General features: G+C 45.4%; 1 protein-coding gene across 1 annotated transcript in view; it reads left to right on the top strand.

Moving 5' to 3' along the window:
- LOC311104356 (myoferlin-like) overlaps window positions 1-14,174 on the top strand; it is a 60,017-nt gene extending 45,843 nt beyond the window's left edge. The window contains exons 37-54 of the mRNA XM_084146171.1: window positions 1,075-1,240; window positions 1,447-1,517; window positions 1,767-1,781; window positions 1,916-2,014; window positions 3,615-3,743; window positions 4,353-4,508; window positions 5,733-5,824; window positions 6,085-6,255; window positions 6,499-6,647; window positions 6,956-7,095; window positions 7,582-7,670; window positions 8,350-8,445; window positions 9,334-9,475; window positions 9,811-9,910; window positions 10,207-10,400; window positions 11,324-11,433; window positions 11,703-11,850; window positions 12,252-14,174. Of these exons, the coding sequence (XP_084002297.1) occupies window positions 1,075-1,240; window positions 1,447-1,517; window positions 1,767-1,781; window positions 1,916-2,014; window positions 3,615-3,743; window positions 4,353-4,508; window positions 5,733-5,824; window positions 6,085-6,255; window positions 6,499-6,647; window positions 6,956-7,095; window positions 7,582-7,670; window positions 8,350-8,445; window positions 9,334-9,475; window positions 9,811-9,910; window positions 10,207-10,400; window positions 11,324-11,433; window positions 11,703-11,850; window positions 12,252-12,290 (2,106 nt within the window). The 3' untranslated portion in view covers window positions 12,291-14,174. The remainder of the gene's footprint in view (window positions 1-1,074; window positions 1,241-1,446; window positions 1,518-1,766; window positions 1,782-1,915; window positions 2,015-3,614; window positions 3,744-4,352; window positions 4,509-5,732; window positions 5,825-6,084; window positions 6,256-6,498; window positions 6,648-6,955; window positions 7,096-7,581; window positions 7,671-8,349; window positions 8,446-9,333; window positions 9,476-9,810; window positions 9,911-10,206; window positions 10,401-11,323; window positions 11,434-11,702; window positions 11,851-12,251) is intronic.
- The last annotated feature ends 6,574 nt before the right edge of the window (window positions 14,175-20,748 follow it).

Below are 20,748 nucleotides of genomic sequence, written 5' to 3' on the forward strand. Positions count from 1 at the left end.
GGGACTGGAAGGAAAATAAAAATGCTCTCTCCGTAAATAAAGTGACTGAATGAACGTGACATGCATGTACTGCATTTGAGTGGTATTTACTGGTATTTTATCTGTACACCATAAAATGGATACATACTGTAGATTTCTATCCAAGGTGATACTTAACTAGTTTGGTCTCAGATATGTTTGTGTTTGGCATTGACAATGACCATAGGAGCTGGCAAGACAGCACAAACAGATCTGGGACCAGGCTAATCCTTAAAGCTGAAATCCGCAAAAGGTGAAACAGCACCACTGGTCGACCCGCAGGATCCATGGAGGCAGAACTGAGTGATTTCCCCTTAGATAGGCCAGCTGCAAAGTCAAAATTGGCTATATTGTAAAAATTCATGAAAACGAAAATGAGCTTTTTGGTCTTAATTTAAGGTTAGGGTTAGGCATTAGGGCTAGCAGTGTGGTTAAGGTTAGGTTTAAAATCAGATTTTATAACTTTGTGGCTGTGCCAGCTAGTGACCACAAGAAAATGATTCATGGCAAAAAACGCTAACCTGCGGTCACCCCAGGCGCAATTGTTATTGTTTTTGTAATGGAGGAGATGAGCATCCAGCATCATGGTAAACAAAAAAATCGTATCGCGCCTGCAATGATGTGCAATGATGTCTGAAGCAAATAAACAGTGTTCGTTGTTTGAAATAACGTCTTTGTTGTTGTAATATCTCAAACAGACGTGGCAGTATCACCACTGAAGATTCCAGCTTTAAGGACCCCAATTACAGGAATTTTATGCATTTTCTATCCCAATAAATAATTACTTAGGTTGAAATGTTTGACAACCATTAAGATAAACCAGTTTAAAAGTCTCTGCATTTATTTATATTATGCGTTCTGTTTAATTAATTAATTGTCTTCGATTTGATCCTATAGTTTATGCACTAACTGTAAGTCATTAAGAGCGTCTGCTAAATGACTAATATGTATAGGTAAAATGTAGTTTCTGTATCACTGGTAGCACTGTGTGATTTGTCTGAGCCAGGTTAACCCTAAACCCCCTGCTTCCCTTGGTCTACCTGCCCCCCCCCCAAGCTCCTACCCAAAGAGGAGATGTACACCCCTCCCATCGTTCTGAAGGTGATCGACCACCGGCCCTTCGGCAGGAAGCCCATCGTGGGCCAGTGTACCATTTACTCCCTGGAGGAGTTCCGCTGTGACCCCTACGTCACCAATGCTGAGGTGGCCATGTCTGCCAAAGGTACACACATACAAACAGACCCACGTATGCACGCACACAAATACGCATGAAGGCATGAATGTATGCACGAATGCGCACACAGATGCACACACACACACACACACACACACACACATCCACACACAACATTGCTAGAGTACTGTACTGTATATGTCATATATCAATTTACTACCCCCTTTCTTTTCTGTTGTGTATTACTTTATTAGTGGCCATGATGGCAGTAACTCAAGGAGACATCATCATTAACATGGAGGATAGGCCCATCCTTAATACTGAGGTAGCTACTGTAAAACTCAAAAAGGACTTTACAGAATGAGCTTGTCTTAGTGTTGTGTTACTTTATCAGAAATGTACCAGCACTGTAGCCTGGGTGCCAGGCTGTTTCTGCTGTCTTGTAAAAATTGCTTGGCATGACAATGAGTGACAAAGAGTTGACAAGATAGCACAAACAGATCTGGGACCAGGCTAGCAAAATTGTGTTGTGTGGTTACACATTCTGACGATTTGATTCTGTTTTTCTTCTTAGCTCCACAAAGAGAAGGTGAGATTTTACCTTTCTTTTATGAATACATATTATCAAGGATGGAAATAATGAAATTTTTGACGGCTTGTACACTTCTGACGGAGTCAAAATGTGCTGTTATTGAGGCTTATTTGAGTATGCCTGTTTTGCAGGAGGAGGAGGCAGTTGACTGGTGGAGTAAGTTCTATGCCTCTATGGGAGAGCACGAGAAGTGTGGGCCGTACCTCAAAAAAGGATACGACACCCTAAAGGTACAGTAAGAACGTTCTACCACTACTGTCTCCATGACTGAAAGGTTTGAGTTGACCTGGTTTTATTTTGTCTTACCATGGCCACAAGGACTGTACATAGGACCTTTTCTATCAATGTTTAACACCCACCTGAGTTTTTTACACGACAAGCAGTATAATGGTGATGCTGTGAGAAATGTGTGTTTTCTCATATGTATGAAGGTGTGTGAATTGTGTGTATCATCTCAGGTGTATCAGGGTTGTACATACAGTCAGGTCCCAAATTATTGGCACCCTTGATAAACATGAGAAATAAATATCCTTCGTCTGCGCTTATGGACTGCCCTCTTCAATTCAAACCACAGGTTTTCAATGGGGTTCAAGTCCGGCGACTGAGATGGCATCACAAAATGTTGATTTTGTGGTAAATTAACCATTTCTTTGTGGATTTTGATGTGTGCTTGGGGTTATTGTCTTGCTGGAAGATCCACTTCTAGCCAAGTTTCAGCCTCCTGGCAGAGGCAACCAGGTTTTTGGCAAAAATATCCTGGTACTTGGTAAAGTTCATGATGCCGTTGACCTTAACAAGGGCCCCAGGACCAGTGGAAGCAAAATAGCCTCGTAACATCAAATATCCACCACCATATTTTACAGTAGGTATGAGGTTATTTTCTGCATACGCATCCTTCTTTCGACACCAAACCCACCACTGGTGTACATGGCCAAAGAGCTCTATTTTCATGTCATCTGACCATAGCACCGCCTGGAGTTTGCTAAACGGCATTGGCACTTGGATTGGAACCGGTGCTATGGTCAGATTACATGAAAATAGAGCTCTTTGGCCACAAAATCAACATCTTGTAATGGCCATCTCAGTCTCCGGACTTGAACCCCATTGAAAACCTGTGGTTTGAATTGAAGAGGGCAGTCCATAAGCGCAGATGAAGGATATCAAGGATCTGAAAATATTTTGTATGGAGGAATGGTCTAAGAATCCTCCCAATGTGTTCTCCAATCTCATAAAACATTTTAGAAAAAGGCTCAGTGTTGTTATCCTCACAAAGGGAGGGTGCTGGGGTATTGAAAACGGGATCCAATAACTTTGAGTCTTTTTTTAGATGTTTTGTTATTACTTGTTAAACAAAATCTCTTTCTCTGTATTAGTATAACATTTCCCCCCAAATATGCACATACAATATAGCTGTGTTTGTATTATTTATTTTATACAGTGTTTTTTGGTCATCTTTATTGAGGGTGCAAATAATTTTGGGCTTGATTTATATAATATATAATATGCCATTTAGCAGACCCTTTTATCCAAAGCGACTTACAGTCATGCGTGCATACATTTTTACGTATGGGTGGTCCCGGGGATCGAACCCACTACCCTGGCGTTACAAGCGCCATGCTCTACCAATTGAGCTACAGATTTTGATTTGTGTATGTGTATCTGTGTGTGTCTTAAGGTATTTCAGGTTGTGTGATATGTGCGTTTGTATGCACTCACTAACTAACTGTAAGTCGCTCTGGATAAGAGCGTCTGCTAAATGACTAAAATGTAAAAAAATATGTATGTGTCCTCTCATGTGTATAACAGTGTGATATTTGTGTGTTCTCACAGGTGTATGAAGGTGAGCTGGAGGAGGTCCCAGAGTTCCGAGGGCTGACAGATTTCTGTAAAACGTTCCGACTGCAGCGGGGGAAGACTGAGGATGAGGAGGATGACCCCTCAGTGGTCGGAGAGTTCAAGGTGATCACAGACCTTTTTTTCTTAAGAATGTATGATCCTTCATGTATACACGTCATCCTGTTAAGATATATTTTCAAGGGAGTCCTGTCCAGAGCCCATTTTCAAAAAGTGTCTCAGAGTATGTTCTGATCTTATTCATTATGATCATTATTATCTAAAAGGGAAATCAGCACTCCGACTCTGCTCTCTACACTGATCCTGTATACATGCATAACAGGCATAACGCCCAACTATCCGCAGTGATCCCCAGTGAACATCGATATTAAAAGCATTTTCTTGCCACCTTGTGGCCTTTGTGGAGTTCCTACCAGATTGCTCTCGCTAACAGATGCAGTCTTTTTTTGTGTGTGTGTCATGCCACAGCATATGGAGGGTTATCCGTGCCAATTCTAAAATGCAGTGCTTAAATTCTAAATTCACTCAGAAGAAGGAGACTGGGGGCCTTTTAAAGCCCTGTACATATAGCTGGTGGGGGATCAATGTAGGATCAATGTAGGATCAATGATAAAACGTCCTCATTTTCTCCACTCTATATGTGAACCCAGCCTAAGTATTGACACCAAGCCTGACTTTTGACCCCTGACCCTGCTGGTGTGTCCTGTCCTGTAGGGCTCGTTCCGGGTGTACCCCCTATCTGATGACCCAGAGGTGCCAGCCCCGCCGCGCCAGTTCAGAGAGCTGCCTGAGAGCGGGTTGCAGGAGTGCCTGGTCAGGATCTACGTGGTGCGATGCATGGACCTGCAGCCTAAAGACAACAACGGCATGGTGAGTGTGTAAGGGTTGGTGTGAGGTGTGACCCAGGTGCGGTGCAGGATAGACAGTAGGCAGTAGGCAAGGATGGTGAAACAAGGATCTTTACTGGTGGTCCAAAAAACAGGCTGACAGCAAACAATATGAAATACTAACTCTAACTGGAAAAACACAATGACACAGGGAGAACACTTCTCAAGTACCTGTAACTCCGTCACGTGATCCGACACTGATACGTACTGCTTGACATCAAGGAATTAGCAGAGAAAACTGAGCAAGGGAACACAGGGAAGTGAGGACATAAATACACAGGTGAATCAGATAGCCACAGGTGACACCAATAGGCATATAATTAGTCCCGACTGTGAGTGAGGAGGTGCCTATGGTTGTCGGAGGATGACACCAAGTGGGTCGCTCCGGAACTGTGACCCACTCCTGTAACAGTGCCCCGCCCCCCCCCCCCCGACGCCCCAGCCGTTCACCTCGGCCCCAGCCGTTCACCTTGGCGCCTCTGGGTGGAGGCGACGGAATGCTGTATCAGCCCTGGGTCCAGAATGTCCCTCCTGGGCACCCCGGACAACTCCACCGGCCTATAACCCTCCCAGTCCACCAGAAATAGGAGACCCCTCCCCATCCGGTCCACCGTAAAAGCCGGCTGTCCTCCGACGAGGCTCAGCGGGGGAACAGGACGAGGAAGGGGAGCCAGGGGACAGGTGGCGACGGGCTAGAGGAGGGACACATGGAATGTGGGATGCACCCGCATGGTGGGGGGAAGTTGAATGCGGTAGGTCACTGGGTTGACTCGCCGGACAACTCTGAATGGCCCGACGGGACCGCCGCCTCCTTCTCTTGCTCTGGGAATAGGGGCGCTTGGGGATAGGCAGGTGTCGGAGCAGCCCTGCCGCGGGCTGACGTGAGCCCTTCATGCGTGCGCACACCAGAAAAAGCAGCCACGAAGGCGCGCATATCCCCCTCAGCAGATGGCCACCAGAACCTCCTACGCAGGAACTCCAACGTCCTGGCGCCCCCCTCCGGATGGCTGGTGAGGTCGGACGCGTGCTCCCACTGAAGCAGTCGCGAGCCCACAGCCTTGGGTACGTACATCCTCCTCGATGGACCTCCGCCCGGATCGGGCTCCCGCCGTAGCGCTGCTCTGACCAGCCTATCAATTCTATATAGCCTTTTCCCACACTAACACCATACCATATTTCAACATTTGTGTTTGTTTTTGCTTTTTAGTGTGACCCTTACATCAAGATCTCTTTGGGGAAGAAAACAAAAGATGACAGAGATGACTACAAACCAAACACCCTTAATCCAGAGTTTGGCAGGTAGAATACAGTAGTAGTTTTAACTAAAACCTTCACTTATAGAAAACTGTCAAAATGCCACTGAAACTGTTGAATGAATGAATGAATTAATGGATGGATGGATGAATTAATTAATTAATTAATAAATGAATTCATGCATGAATGGATGGATGAATTAGTTTTATTTTGAAATGTATAAAGTTGTTTCAGCCAAGTGAAATCAACAATGCACACAGAAGTGCATCTCACCAAGTTAACCTCATCTCTTCCTCTTGTGTCAGGATGTTTGAGCTGTCCTGTTTCCTCCCTCAAGACAAAGACCTGAAGATAGCCGTGTACGACTATGACTTGCTCAGCCGAGATGAGAAAGTGGGAGAGACGGTCATTGACCTGGAGAACAGACTCCTCTCTCGCTTCGGCTCCTACTGCGGCCTGCCACAGTCCTACTGCATGTGAGTGTGTATGTGCATGTGTGCGCGTGTCTGTCTGTGCGTCTGTCTGTCTACACGACTGTCTACAAGTCTCTCTGTCCAACTTTCCGACTGTGTCTATGATCCGTTTTATTTATAATTCATGCCTTTAAATTGCCTGTAGTTGCCCAGTTCAGCTCAATTTTTATTCTGGCCTAATCCAGCCCCCACTAGGGAATGCTATTGTATTATATGATATCATAATTATATAACATTACAAAACAGCTCAGGGACCAACCAGTGGAGGGATCAGCTGAAGCCCTCCCAGATCCTGGAGAACCTGGCCAGACTGAGAGGGATCCCTCCACCCCACAACACCGCTGACGGCAGCACGCTCTCCTTCGGGGGGAGAGACTACAGTCTGCTGGACTTTGGTAAAGTAAACCACTCAGTAGCAAACCACACGTTGTTAGCTAGGCAAGGGTTGTGTTAATTGACCTCCTTGTAAACCATCCATTTCAATGGGAGATTTGCCCAAGAAGTTAGTATTCAACCCTCTGAGGTACATTCAGTTCTATTGGAGGAGTTCCACAGATAAAACAGAATTAATATTCAAAAGATTCTGCGTAACAAATTCTTATATGTGGCATTTGGCATTTTACTTCAACCACAACATAGTGAATGTATTAGTCATCTGAACATCAACCCAAACTCCTGACTGAGTTGTGTGTCCTGTCGCTAGAGGCCAACAGAGTCATCCACCAGCACCTGGGTCCAGCCAGGGAGAGGATGGCCCTGCATGTCCTCAGGAAACAGGGTCTGGTACCAGAGCATGTGGAGACCAGGACTCTCTACAGTTCTTACCAACCTACACTTTCCCAGGTTAGTACCTTGTTAGTGTTTTCCTGATAACACTTTATAAATGCATTTATAAATAATGAAATGCTCATAAATAGTTTATAAATAATGTATTGATGCTTATTCATGAACCTTATTATAAAGTGTCTCCTTATTGCCCTTATGAAACGTCCACACATTGTACTGCATTATCAGGCCACATTATCCAAGAAAAAAAATAGGGAAAAAAAGAAATGTCTACATGAGGTGTTTGTTTGTTGTGTGACAACATGACATTGTCTAGAGCAGTGCTTCTCAAACCTCTCCTCTGGGACCCCCAGACGTTTCACAATTTTGTTGTAGCTCTGAACTAGCACACCTGATTCAAGAAATAAGGGCTTGACGTTGATGTTTAGTTGACAAGTTGAATCACCTTTGCTAGCTCTGGGGGGTCCCCAAGGAGAGGTTTGAGAAAGGCTGGTCTAGAGAATACTTACCAATTGTATTGGCTCTCACTCTCCCCATCTGTAGGGAAGGATTCAGATGTGGGTGGACATCTTCCCGAAGAGCCTGGGTTTACCGGGACCTCCCTGCCACATTACTCCACGCCAAGCCAAGAAGTGAGGGCCTTCATACATTACAAATGAATACTACAATAGTTTTTAAAGATCCCGCACAGTCAAGTCATGTTTTTCATTATATTTGATGATATTTGGATGAAACCAGATCAAAGTAGGATGACCAAAGTACAAGAAATGACTGTTGCTGGTACATTGATTAAGTTTTATCATAAACTTACTGGCTTCCTCCTCTGTGTTAAAAATGTGAACTCAGGAGGCAGGGTTAATGGAGGCTTTATGTGACATGACTTAAAGCCTAATTTTAATACACCAATGGTAACGTCTTATTCTCTTACCTAATTTAAATAAGTACCACCTTGTAACCATCATCGTGGAGGGGAGAGGTTTACATAGCTAGCTAGCTATTCTATTGGTGCCAAAATTTGACTGCAGGGTGTCAGCAAATATAATTGTCTTTTCACCATTACTGATAGTTAGACATGAGAGAAAACATACATTTCGGTTACTCATAAGGCTATTTTACATGGGAATCAGGATGACTGTGCATGAATTGTGTAAATCCCATAGACAGTCTGTCCTTGCATTCTCAGCTCTGCCTATTACTTTGCGTGGTTACATCCCCACCCCATACCTTTACATTTACCAAACAAAGTGACAGTGTCAGGCTGTTTATTGAAATGGCAGATTGAGCCTTTAAGAGTATGATGTTTTTCAACAGGTACTTCCTGCGGGCTATCGTCTGGAACACCACTGATGTCATACTGGATGAGACCAGCATCACCGGAGAGGAGATGAGTGACATTTATGTCAAAGGGTATGGCAGAGCATGATTGGCTACTCAATGGTTCAGCATTGAGTGATTGGCTACTCAATGGTACAGCATTGAGTGATTGGCTACTCATACGGATTGTACTGTATTGCTGATCAAGCAAGGGTAGTGAACCCTACATTTTAAGTGTGCAAAAAAGAAGTGAAAACCCTGTGACCAGCTGTCCATCTACTTTAGATCCAGGTGCTGGTTCTAGCAGGAAAACCTAGGTGTCCAAAACAAACATAAAAAAATACACACAAGTAAAGACACGACCAACCTTCACTTCATTCTTATGTTGAAATGTTTTCATTGCAGAGTGCATGAGAGTGTACCCCATTGCCTACTCGATTGGTGGCATACACAACAGTAAACAGGGAATTGATAGAGAAACAATCATGTATTGTTGATGGAGTAAATAGGCCCTAGAGCAGGGGTGTCAAACTCATTTTGCCCCGGAGGCCGCATTCGGTCTTCAACGAAGTCTAAAGGGACGCACTGAACATTTGTTATATTTCCTCTGCGTCAAAATTGGCAAAAAATAGTCCTCTATCCATCGTTTTGGGAATTTCTGATGCTCCCTACTATAGCTTTCATTTCGGTGATAATTAGCGAGCTGGACACGGTCAAGAAACTGTATGAATGTAGGTCCATTATCATTTCTACACCATTTCAATTTTAAAGTATATTGAGTTTGTTTCCCCCCCACACATTTTTTTTTGTCCAAAACAAATAAAAATACATATTTTTAAAACTCAAACACCCCTGCCTTAATGTTTAATTCCAGCTGAAACTGGACTATGCTTTGAGCCACTTAATCGACCTGTATCTCAGCCCAGACGTATCACTAGCTATCTAAAGTGAGAAACAGTGTGACGGTTTGTTTATTTGCAGATGGATGCCTGGTATGGAGGAGGACAAGCAGAAGACAGACGTCCACTACAGATCCCTGGATGGTGACGGCAGCTTCAACTGGCGATTTGTCTTTGGCTTTGACTACCTGCCCGCAGAGCAACTGTGCCTCATTTCCAGGAAAGTGCGTTAATTATTTATTGCTTTTATTTGACTATAATATAATGCTATACGTCACTTAGCAGACACTTTTATCCAAAGCGACTTAGTCATGCGTGTTGTGCATACATTTTATGTATGGGTGGTACCAGGAATCGAACCCACTATCCTGGTATTGCAAACACCATGCCCTACCAACTGAGCTAACACATTCGCTTTTACAATTTCGACCTGAAGTGAAGCATTATGACAAATTTAGTCAAAGTTTGACAATAAATAATAGTTGAAGAAACGTGTATGTTGGGCAGATGTTGAGTTCCAGACTAACATCCAAAAGTGTTTGTTTTGGTTTGTTGTCAGGAGCATTTTTGGAATCTGGACCAAACCGAGTTTCGGACGCCCCCAAAGTTGATCGTCCAGATTTGGGACAATGACAAATTCTCACTGGATGACTACCTGGGTAAGTTATATTTCTTTCCTCTGATCTAAAGTAACTGATACAAAGTGTTCCTCTTTTTAACATCACCAGATGTCCCCAAAAATCTGACAGACTGAATGACTGACTGACTCATTGAATGAATTAATGTGTATTGTCCATCAAGACAATAACAAGAAACATCCATCAGCATCTGAAAACCAATCTTATTTAAACCCAGGTCTGCAGTACATAACAGATAACGGTGAGTAGGAAATGTGAGAAGGAAACGTTGATATAAAGGGATTGCTAATCCAGTTTGTGTTGTATTTGGGACACAGGCACAGTTGAGTTGGACCTGCTTCATCTGATCCCCCCTGCCAAGACCCCTGAGAAATGCAGTCTGAAAATGTTGCCAGGGGTTACAGGCTCCACCCCTTCCAAACAACCACAGCCCAACTCTCTGTTCTCCCAGAAGTCTGTGCGGGGCTGGTGGCCTTGTATGATAGAGCAGGACGGGAAGCACATCCTGGGTGTAAGTCCTGTTGTGAAACTGAAAGAAAAAATGGCAAATTCTAAGTTAATTTCCCGGTTTTGCCTTGAGTAGAGAAAATGTCGCTGATTTAAATACATTTTTCTGCAATTCTACACATTCTGCCATGGGGCGGAGAGAATATTTTGCAGTTAAAAGCTAATTTACTGCAATTCTACCATGACTTATGCCATGTTCATACAATATCTGGATGAGAGCGACTAACAAAAGTCATTTAGCAGACGCTCTTATCCAGAGTGACATACAGGAGCTCAGCTCATGGACATGTCAGATTTTTCGCCTAGTCAGCTCGGGGATTTGAAACAGCGAACTTTCGGTTATTGGCCCAACTCTCTTAACCGCTAGGCTACCTTTGTGCCTCCAAAATCAATGGAGGAACACTGCTGATGTACTACCAAATTTCAAAATTACACCTTGTGTTTTCTACTATTATAACTCTCAACAGGAAGTTGAGACTCTGACACTGACCTAGCGTCCGTTTATGTTGATTATCGGTAGGGCCGGCCCTGCGGACAACACACACACATGAACAGAACGCACGCACACACACCAACCTTTCCCATTGGAAAGTTACTATAACTGTGGTATGTGGTTGTCGTACCTAGCTACCTTAAGATGAATGAAAGCCGCTCTGGATAAGCCTAAGATGTAAATGTAAAATAAGATAATACAGATTTCCTCAAAGGAAATTCGTATAGTGGATCATGTGTCATTGTGAATGAATTGATAACCAGAAATGCCTGCGCATAGGCGACAGTATTCAGTCAGTTTGATCCTTTACACAGTATTGATAAACAGAACGACGTGAAAGTCACAAGCTTTAGGGCTAAATGTGTTTATAGATCACATAGACGATGGATGAGAAAGTCTGCGGAGTGTTCATGACTGTCTCTGTGTTCCCATAGGGGAAGGTGGAGATGACCCTGGAAATAGTGGAAGAGAGGGAGGTAGAAGAGAGGCCTGCTGGGAAGGGCCGGGACGAACCCAACATGAACCCCAAACTAGACTTTCCTAAGTAAGACCACATCCACAAGTTACCTTTCAACCACCTACGACAATAAACATTGTAGCTTGTACATTGTAAGTAGAATGTTTTAACATACTAACTACATAGTGCTAAAACGTTCAGTGACAACATGCACCCAATAAGAGTCTACATTTCAAACTGGGCTTGCTTCGGCCTACGCATGGTTACCCTCCCCCCATTTTAGAACACAATGTAACATCAAGTCAAATGGATGAGCACCCAGAAAAATGTGCTTTGTTGTTTCTCTCCCCATACAGTCGCCCCGACACTTCCTTCTTCTGGTTCACCAGTCCATGCAAGACCATGAAGTTCATCATATGGCGCAGATTCAAATGGATCTTCATTGGTTTGATAGTCCTCCTGCTTGTGCTCTTGTTCCTTGGGATCCTGCTGTTCTCCCTACCAGTAAGATATATGTCCTTGTAATCTATAATACTAATATATCTATGCCACTTAGAAGACACTTTCATCCATAGCAACTACAGTGAGTGCATAGTGCATACATTTGTTGTGTTTGTATGTGATCATTAAATCCAACCTTACCAATTCAACAAAACTGGGTATCTTCACGCATATAGTGTAGACAGGCAACGTGCATCATTCCTTTGATAGGCTGAATTGCAACGTAATATGGTAAAATTAAGCATACCTCAGCATTTATTTGATCTGATAATAGAGTGCAATATTGCAATAATTCCACTCCACGAATGCATCCTACATATGAATATAGCAGATGATTTAACCTTACTTTAAATCAAAGACAAAGATGTGTTTTACTAATTAAATGTTTTCTCTTGCCTCTCCAGAACTACATCTCAATGAAAATTGTGAAGCCTTTCTCTTAGGAGTTACTCTACGGAGCAGCTGAGTACTATGCCTGTCTTCGTCCAAGGGATAAGGCGACAGAAGTCTTGACACTCAGGCCCTCACAAACTCTATGCAATGTATTCCTATCAGCTTGTCTTCAGAGTGGCATGCATTATTTATATTTTTACACTTTATCAAGGCTGCATTGTACGTTTTTATAATGCTGTTTAATGTTTTCTTTGCACTCACTTGCATTAAATACTGTAGCTACACAGCCCTTTTAATTGTACAGTACTTGTACTGTCCTTACCTGTCTGTCTTTCCCTGCAATACCAAAAGGGAAAGAGGATAGCTAGTTAGTTGCACAACTGAAGGCATTCAACCGAAATGTGTCTTCCACATTTAATCAAATGCTATTTTGTATGCATGCTTTACTAAACCTAATATAGAGATTTTGTCATCACTGAGAGAACGAACTACTAACAACAAACACTGATGTTGTGGCTTCAAACAATGTCCCAACATTCTAATAGGCCACTTCCTTTGACACCTTACAGAGAGGGTCCCAACGCATTTCCAAGAAAGGGCACAAGATAATTTCTTGGTTGCAACAAAAATCACATTTAATTTACTCACAGAATGTCCAGGTATGTCACACAAAATAAAGCAAGCATGGTTTCCACGTAAGCATAGACAGTTTTACTATAAATATAAATTGGGATCTAACTCAAAAAGGTACACAAAATTAGGTAAAATAGATGATTGTCTTGAAATCAAAAGGTATACCCAAAGGTATTAATCCACAAATGAAACCGTATTAATCACGCTAGTTTTTTCTAATTAGGTTCCACCATAGAGGTATAAAGAAGGCTCATCATTGTATCTGTGCTATAATGGCTTCTGAGACTGGATGGGCAGTGCAATTGAGGGCTATCTCCATTTTAAAGTAACTGTCCAGTGATAATCTCACTTTTAAAATGTCATATTATGTTAACTCATACCCAAATAATGTTGTTGGCTCATCCTATACTCATTTGTGGCCAAAACATAAATTGGAGAAAAAACACTTCAGAATCCCCACCTCAAACTTGTATCTCAAACAGAAAAAAAATGCTTGCTATTTCCTCATAGAGGATGATGACATCCTCCTGAAGAGGATGAGCTGGCCAACCAGCGGTCTACTCGCATTAATATTTTTAATGACTGGTGTACGCCCACACCATTCTGTTGTTTGGGTACGCCCACACCATTACAACACAGAAAAGCTGCATTTTAACATACTTAATTACCATTTTTTGGAATAAAAACTATTTCACTCATATTGTAATGAATTATAGGTCATATTTCATAGATATCTGGAAACACTGGACAGTTACTTTAAAGTAGTCAATTAATTTTTATTCTACTTCTATGAGTCGGTAAACAAACTAAAAGGGTGCATACTGCCACCTGGAGTGTATTTTCTGAACAGGTATAAAGCCAAGGTTGGTGATTTACTGCCACCTGCAGTTCTGGAATGTTTCCTCAGGAGTATAATTCATTGGCTGGTCCCTCCTGATTACCTGGATGGAATCATGTGATCCTTCCTTAATTTAACCCATAGGAAGTCCCAAAGAGTTGACTACTTTAAAATGGTGAAAGCCCTCAATGGCAATGTTCATGGTGAAACAGGTTCTATCCATCCAGAGTCCTCTTTCTACATCTATGGGTTCCACTGACATATCTTAGCTTTAACCCATAATTGGCCACAAGGTTGTCATAATAGCAAATAAAAAGATTTCCATATAAACAGTTTCTATGTGACTAATAACTTTAACATATTTTTTTTTCACATACAAAATGGCATTAACAACTGTTGTGTTAATATTTCATTTATATCAACAGGCTTTTCTATGTTTTAATAAAGAACAATGATTATGTACAACATTGGCGGTTGGGGATTTACTGTAAATGTTTCTCTCCACACTGATCCTGAAGGCAGCGTTTTAGATCTCTTACAGACACCTGGCTGGTGTAGCAGTATTTCCGCAGCCCTGCGGTACACATGGCTAAAAGTATCCATAAAGGTTTGAATCTGGCCTACTGCCCTTTGTCACAACCATAGATTGTGTTAGTATACTGTGTCAGTACTCAGTCAATCAATAGATAATTCCACCAATTTATCGATTGGCTGAATAATCTATTGGCTGACTTGTATTGGTGATTCTACAGAAGTGGTTCAAATTGCTGTCCCCAATCAAAAATACAATTAGAAAAACCCAGATAAGTCTTTAAACTTTGATTTATTTACTTTGAAATGTATTTATATCATGATATATTCTAATTCATTCCAAGACAATTACAAACATTGTTAAATTAATATTGTACAAAGTCATTGTTTAAATACCCATTCCTATTGAGAGGTGGCTGTCCCACACCCTGACTCCTAACATTTAAAATAAAGCAATTAATGATTTTTGTAACACTTTTATCACATCTTGAGTTAGTTAGTATTATTACATTGAACGAAACTGATCTAATTACTACACTCTTTTTAAAAAGGGTTCCAAAGGGGTTCTTTGCGGAGGGACAGGGTTGTACCAAGAACCATTTATATCTGAAGAAGCTTTAGACCCGTGGTTACCTTGGTTACCCTATTGTCTCACAGCAAAAATGTCACCTTTTTGCTACCGACCAGAACATTAAGCTAGCCAAGACTAACAACACAAATAAACTGACTATACCAAACGAGTTAGATGTCTTACCTTAAATGTTTTCCACACACATAGCTACCTGTAGCCTACTTGGACACCGAGTTCCCACACTTTCCCAGTCTTCCACACCGAATAGCCTGAAGCCACAGGGCTCTTCTCGCATGATATATTTCTCTATGTGGGAGCATTGTGAAACATAGGTCAGTATTTTTGACATTGTTACATGTACAACTAAACAGCATATTTTCGGCATGTTTTGTTACTTCTATATAACAAAAAATCGATGATGAATTTGGCTCTTTTACAATGGGGGTCAATGGGAAAGAATGTTTGTTTCCCACAATTTGTGGGTGTGGTCGAGGGGAATTCCTTCTTATGGCATGAATATCGACCATCGAGTATATGGGAATATTTGAATATGTACAGTACCAGTCAAATGTTTGGACACACCTACACATTCAAGGGTTTTTCTTTATTTTTACTATTTTCTACATTGTAAAATAATAGTGAAGACATCAAAACGATGAAATAACATATACAGTGAGGGAAAAAAGTATTTGATCCCCTGCTGATTTTGTACGTTTGCCCACTGACAAAGAAATGATCAGTCTATAATTTTAATGGTAGGTTTATTTGAACAGTGAGAGACAGAATAACAACAAAAAAATCCCCAAAAACGCATGTCAAAAATGTTATTAATGTATTTGCATTTTAATGAGGGAAATAAGTATTTGACCCCTCTGCAAAACATGACTTAGTACTTGGTGGCAAAACCCTTGTTGGCAATCACAGAGGTCAGACGTTTCTTGTAGTTGGCCACTGTCAAGGGCTGATGTAAGTGTGGTGTGGAAGTCAGGCGCAGGACACCGAAGCTTAGTCCAACAAAGTTTACTAGTATACCACTAGGCAAAATACAATAAACGGCCTCAAAAACACACAGAGGCGAGCGATTACGCAAACTGTGCGTAAACTCCAAAACAACAAACAGAGCAAACACGCAGCACTAACTGACAGGCGAAAAACAACACACAACCTAACCAATACAAAACAGGCAACTTATAGAACACATAATCAGACACAAACGGACACAGGTGCAATAGACAGACAAAAGCAATCAAACAAAGAAACATTCAACGGTGGCAGCTAGTACTCCGGGGACGACGAACGCCGAAGCCTGCCCGAACAAGGAGGAGGAGCAGCCTCGGCAGAATCCGTGACAGTACCCCCCCCTTGACGCGTGGCTCCAGCCGTGCGCCGACCCCGGCCTCGGGGACGGCCCGGAGGACAAGGACCCGGGCGCGTGGGGTGCCCACGGTGGAACTCAGTCAGGAGGGATGGATCTAGGATGTCCCTCCTAGGCACCCAGCACCGTTCCTCCGGACCGTACCCCTCCCACTCCACGAGATACTGGAGACCACTCATCCGGCGCCTCGAGTCCAAGATGGTCCGGACCCTGTACGCCGGGGGACCCCTCGATGTCCAATGGGAGCAGAGGGGTCTCTCCTATCTCATCTTCTTGGAGTGGGCCAGCTACCACCGGCCTGAGAAGAGACACATGGAACGAGGGGTTAATATTCTTGTAATCAATAGGCAGTTGTAACCTGTAACACACCTCGTTCAATCTTCTCAGGACTTTAAAGGGCCCCACAAACCGCCGACCCAGCTTCCGGCAGGGCAGGCGGAGGGGCAGGTTTCGAGTCGAGAGCCAGACTCGATCTCCCGGTGCGTATACCGGTCCCTCACTGCGGTGGCGATCGGCGCTCGCCTTCTGTCGACGGATGGCCCGCTGCAGATGGACATGTGCAGCGTCCCACATCTCCTCCGAGCGCCGAATCCACTCATCCACCGCAGGGGCCTCGATCTGGCTCTCGTGCCATGGTGCCAGGACCGGCTGATACCCTAAAACACACTGGAAATGTGTTAAATTGGTGGAGGAGTGGCGGAGAGAGTTCTGGGCCATCTCTGCCCAGGGGATATACCTAGACCACTCCTCCGGCCGGCCCTGGCAATAGGACCTCAGAAACCTACCCACATCCTGGTTGACTCGTTCAACCTGCCCATTGCTCTCTGGGTGGTACCCCGAGGTAAGGCTCACCGAGACCCCCAAGCGTTCCATGAACGCCCCCCAGACTCTGGAGGTGAACTGGGGACCTCGGTCAGACACAATATCCTCGGGGACCCCATAGTGCCGGAACACATGGGTAAATAGGGCCTCAGCGGTCTGTAGGGCAGTAGGGAGACCCGGCATTGGGAGGAGACGACAGGCCTTGTAAAACCGATCCACAACGACCAAAATGGTGGTATTCCCCTGGGAGGGGGGAAGGTCGGTCACAAAATCCACCGAGAGGTGGGACCATGGTCGTTGTGGAACGGGCAGGGGATGTAACTTTCCCCTGGGCAAATGTCTAGGCGCCTTACACTGGGCGCACACCGAGCAGGAGGAGACATAAACCCTCACATCCCTAGCTAACGTTGGCCACCAGTATTTCACGCTAAGGCAGTGCACTGTCCGGCCAATACCTGGATGTCCAGAGGAGGGTGATGTATGAGCCCAATAAATAAGGCGGTCACGAACCTCGAGCGGAACGTACGTCCGCCCCACAGGACACTCGGGGGGAGTAGGGTCGGTACGCAGTGCCCGCTCGATCTCCGCATCGACCTCCCACACCACCGGAGCCACCAGACAAGACTCCGGTAGTATGGGAGTAGGCTCAATGGACCTCTCCTCTGTGTCATACCGCCGGGACAGGGCGTCTGCCTTACCGTTCTGGGACCCTGGGATGTATGTGATCTTAAAAACAAACCGGGTCAGGAACATGTTCCACCTAGCCTGACGAGGGTTCAATCTCCTAGCTGCCCGGATGTACTCCAGGTTACGGTGGTCAGTCAGAATGAGGAAAGGGTGTTGAGCCCCCTCAAGCCAATGCCTCCACACCTTTAGGGCCTGGACTACAGCCAACAGCTCCCTGTCCCCTACGTCATAATTACGCTCCGCCGAGCTGAGCTTCTTAGAGTAGAACGCACAGGGGCGGAGCTTGGGTGGCGTGCCGGACCGTTGCGACAGGATTGCCCCAATACCAGCCTCGGACGCGTCTACCTCAACTTGAAATGGTAAAGCGGGGTCCGGATGCGCCAGCACCGGAGCCGAAGTGAACAGGTTCTTCAGTCTAACAAATGCCCTGTCCGCTTCAGCTGACCACTGCAGACGCACCGGACCCCCCTTTAGCAGGGACGTAATGGGAGCTGCCACCTGTCCAAAGCCCCGGATAAACCTCCGGTAGTAATTAGCAAAACCCAAAAACTGCTGCACCTCTTTTACAGTGGTTGGAGTTTGCCAATTACGCACGGCCGACACACGGTCAACCTCTATCTTCACACCAGACGCGGACAATCGATAACCCAAAAAGGAGATGGACTCCTGGAAAAACAGGCATTTCTCTGCCTTAACATACAAGTCATGCTCCAACAGCCTCCTCAATACTCGGCGCACCAGGGCTACATGCTCGGCTCGGGTAGAAGAGTACACTAGGATGTCGTCAATGTATACTACCACACCCTGCCCATGCATGTCCCGGAAAATCTCGTCAACAAAGGATTGGAAGACTGAAGGAGCATTCATTAACCCGTATGGCATGACGAGATACTCGTAATGACCCGAGGTGGTGCTAAATGCTGTTTTCCATTCATCCCCCTCCCTAATGCGCACCAGATTGTACGCGCTCCTGAGATCCAACTTTGTGAAGAACCGCGCTCCGCGTAATGACTCCGTCATAGTCGCAATCAGAGGAAGAGGGTAACTGTACTTAACCGTGATCTGATTGAGACTACGGTAATCAATACACGGGCGCAAACCCCCGTCCTTCTTCTTCACAAAGAAGAAACTCGAGGAAACCGGGGAAGTGGAGGACCGGATGTATCCCTGTACCAAGGACTCGGCTATGTAAGTCTCCATAGCCGCTGTCTCTTCTTGAGACAGGGGATACACACGGCTCCGCGGAAGTGCCGCTCCTGTTTGGAGATCTATCGCACAATCCCCCTGTCTATGAGGTGGTAGCCGTGTTGCCCTAGTTTTGCTGAACACAAGTGCTAAATCCTCATATTCAGGGGGAATGCGCATTGCGGGCACTTGGTTCGGACTCTCCACCGAGGTCGCCCCTAAGGAAACACCTAGACATTTCCCTACACACTGGGCAGACCACTCCACAAGAGCCCTCTGTTGCCACGCAATGGTAGGATCATGGGCGCTTAACCAGGGAAGCCCCAGCACCACGGGATACGCAGGAGAGTTGATCAGATAAAACAGAATGATCTCCTCATGACCCCCCTGCGTCGTCATCTTAAGTGGTGCTGTGACTTCTCTGATCAACCCCGACCCCAGCGGCCGGCTGTCTAGGGCATGAACAGGAAAAGGGGCTTCTACCGGCCGAAGGGGAATTCCTAGCCTATAACAAAATTCACGATCAACAAAATTCCCAGCTGCACCTGAATCTACTAGCGCCTTATGCTGGGAATGAGGTGCCACCTGTGGAAATCTCACAGGTATACTCATGTGACCAACAGAGAGCTCTGGGTAAGTGGGGCGCCTACTCACCTGAAATGACTCCCCGGTGCGTGACCTGTTGTCCCCTCTCCCAGGAGACCCTCCCCAGCACCTAGCCGCAGTGTGTCCTCCACGGCCACAGTTGGTGCAGGGGACGGCCCCCCTCGGGTTCTCTCTCCTCCTCTCCCTAGCGCCAGCACCCCCAAGCTCCATGGGAATCGGCTTGGAGGTGCTGGAGGGTGGAATGGACGACCCCCACTCGGGACGTCCGCGGGTAGCCAGCAGGGTGTCGAGACGGATGGAAATGTCCACCAACTGGTCGAAGGATAGGTTGGGGTCCCTGCAGGCCAGCTCACGACGAACGTCCTCTCGTAGGCTACACCGGTAATGGTCGATGAGGGCCCTCTCATTCCACCCCGCATCCGCCGCTAGAGTCCGGAACTCCAGGGCGAACTCCTGTGCACTCCTCTTCCCCTGTCGGAGGTGGAACAGACGCTCCCCCGCCGCCTTCCCCTCAGGTGGATGATCGAACACAGCCCTGAAGCGGCGGGAGAACTCCGCGTAGGTGATGGTAGCGGCGTCTATTCCCCTCCATTCGGCGTTGGCCCACTCCAACGCCTTGCCGGATAGACAGGAGATGAGGGCGGAGACGCTCTCGTATCCCGAGGGCACCGGGTGTATGGTGGCCAGGTATAGTTCCACCTGCAGGAGGAACCCCTGACACCCGGCTGCAGAACCATCATATGCCCTCGGGAGCGAGAGCCGAATGCCACTGGGTTCCGGTGCTGGGAGAGGAGGACTGGCCGATGGTGATGGTAAGGTGTGCGAAGGCGTGGGCACCTCTCCCGTAACCAACCGGCGTAGAGTGTTGGACACCTCGTTCATGGCGGCCCCAAGTTGCCGGATCATGGTGTCTTGGTCGCTGATCCGATCCTCCAGCGACTTGGGTGCCGCCGCTGCTCCTGCTGACTCCATAATGGTGTGTTGTTCTGTCAAGGGCTGATGTAAGTGTGGTGTGGAAGTCAGGCGCAGGACACCGAAGCTTAGTCCAACAAAGTTTACTAGTATACCACTAGGCAAAATACAATAAACGGCCTCAAAAACACAGAGGCGAGCGATTACGCAAACTGTGCGTAAACTCCAAAACAACAAACAGAGCAAACACGCAGCACTAACTGACAGGCGAAAAACAACATACAACCTAACCAATACAAAACAGGCAACTTATAGAACACATAATCAGACACAAACGGACACAGGTGC

Source organism: Coregonus lavaretus (genome assembly GCF_964263955.1).
Source record: "Coregonus lavaretus genome assembly, chromosome: 28".
NCBI classification, from domain to species: domain Eukaryota; kingdom Metazoa; phylum Chordata; class Actinopteri; order Salmoniformes; family Salmonidae; genus Coregonus; species Coregonus lavaretus.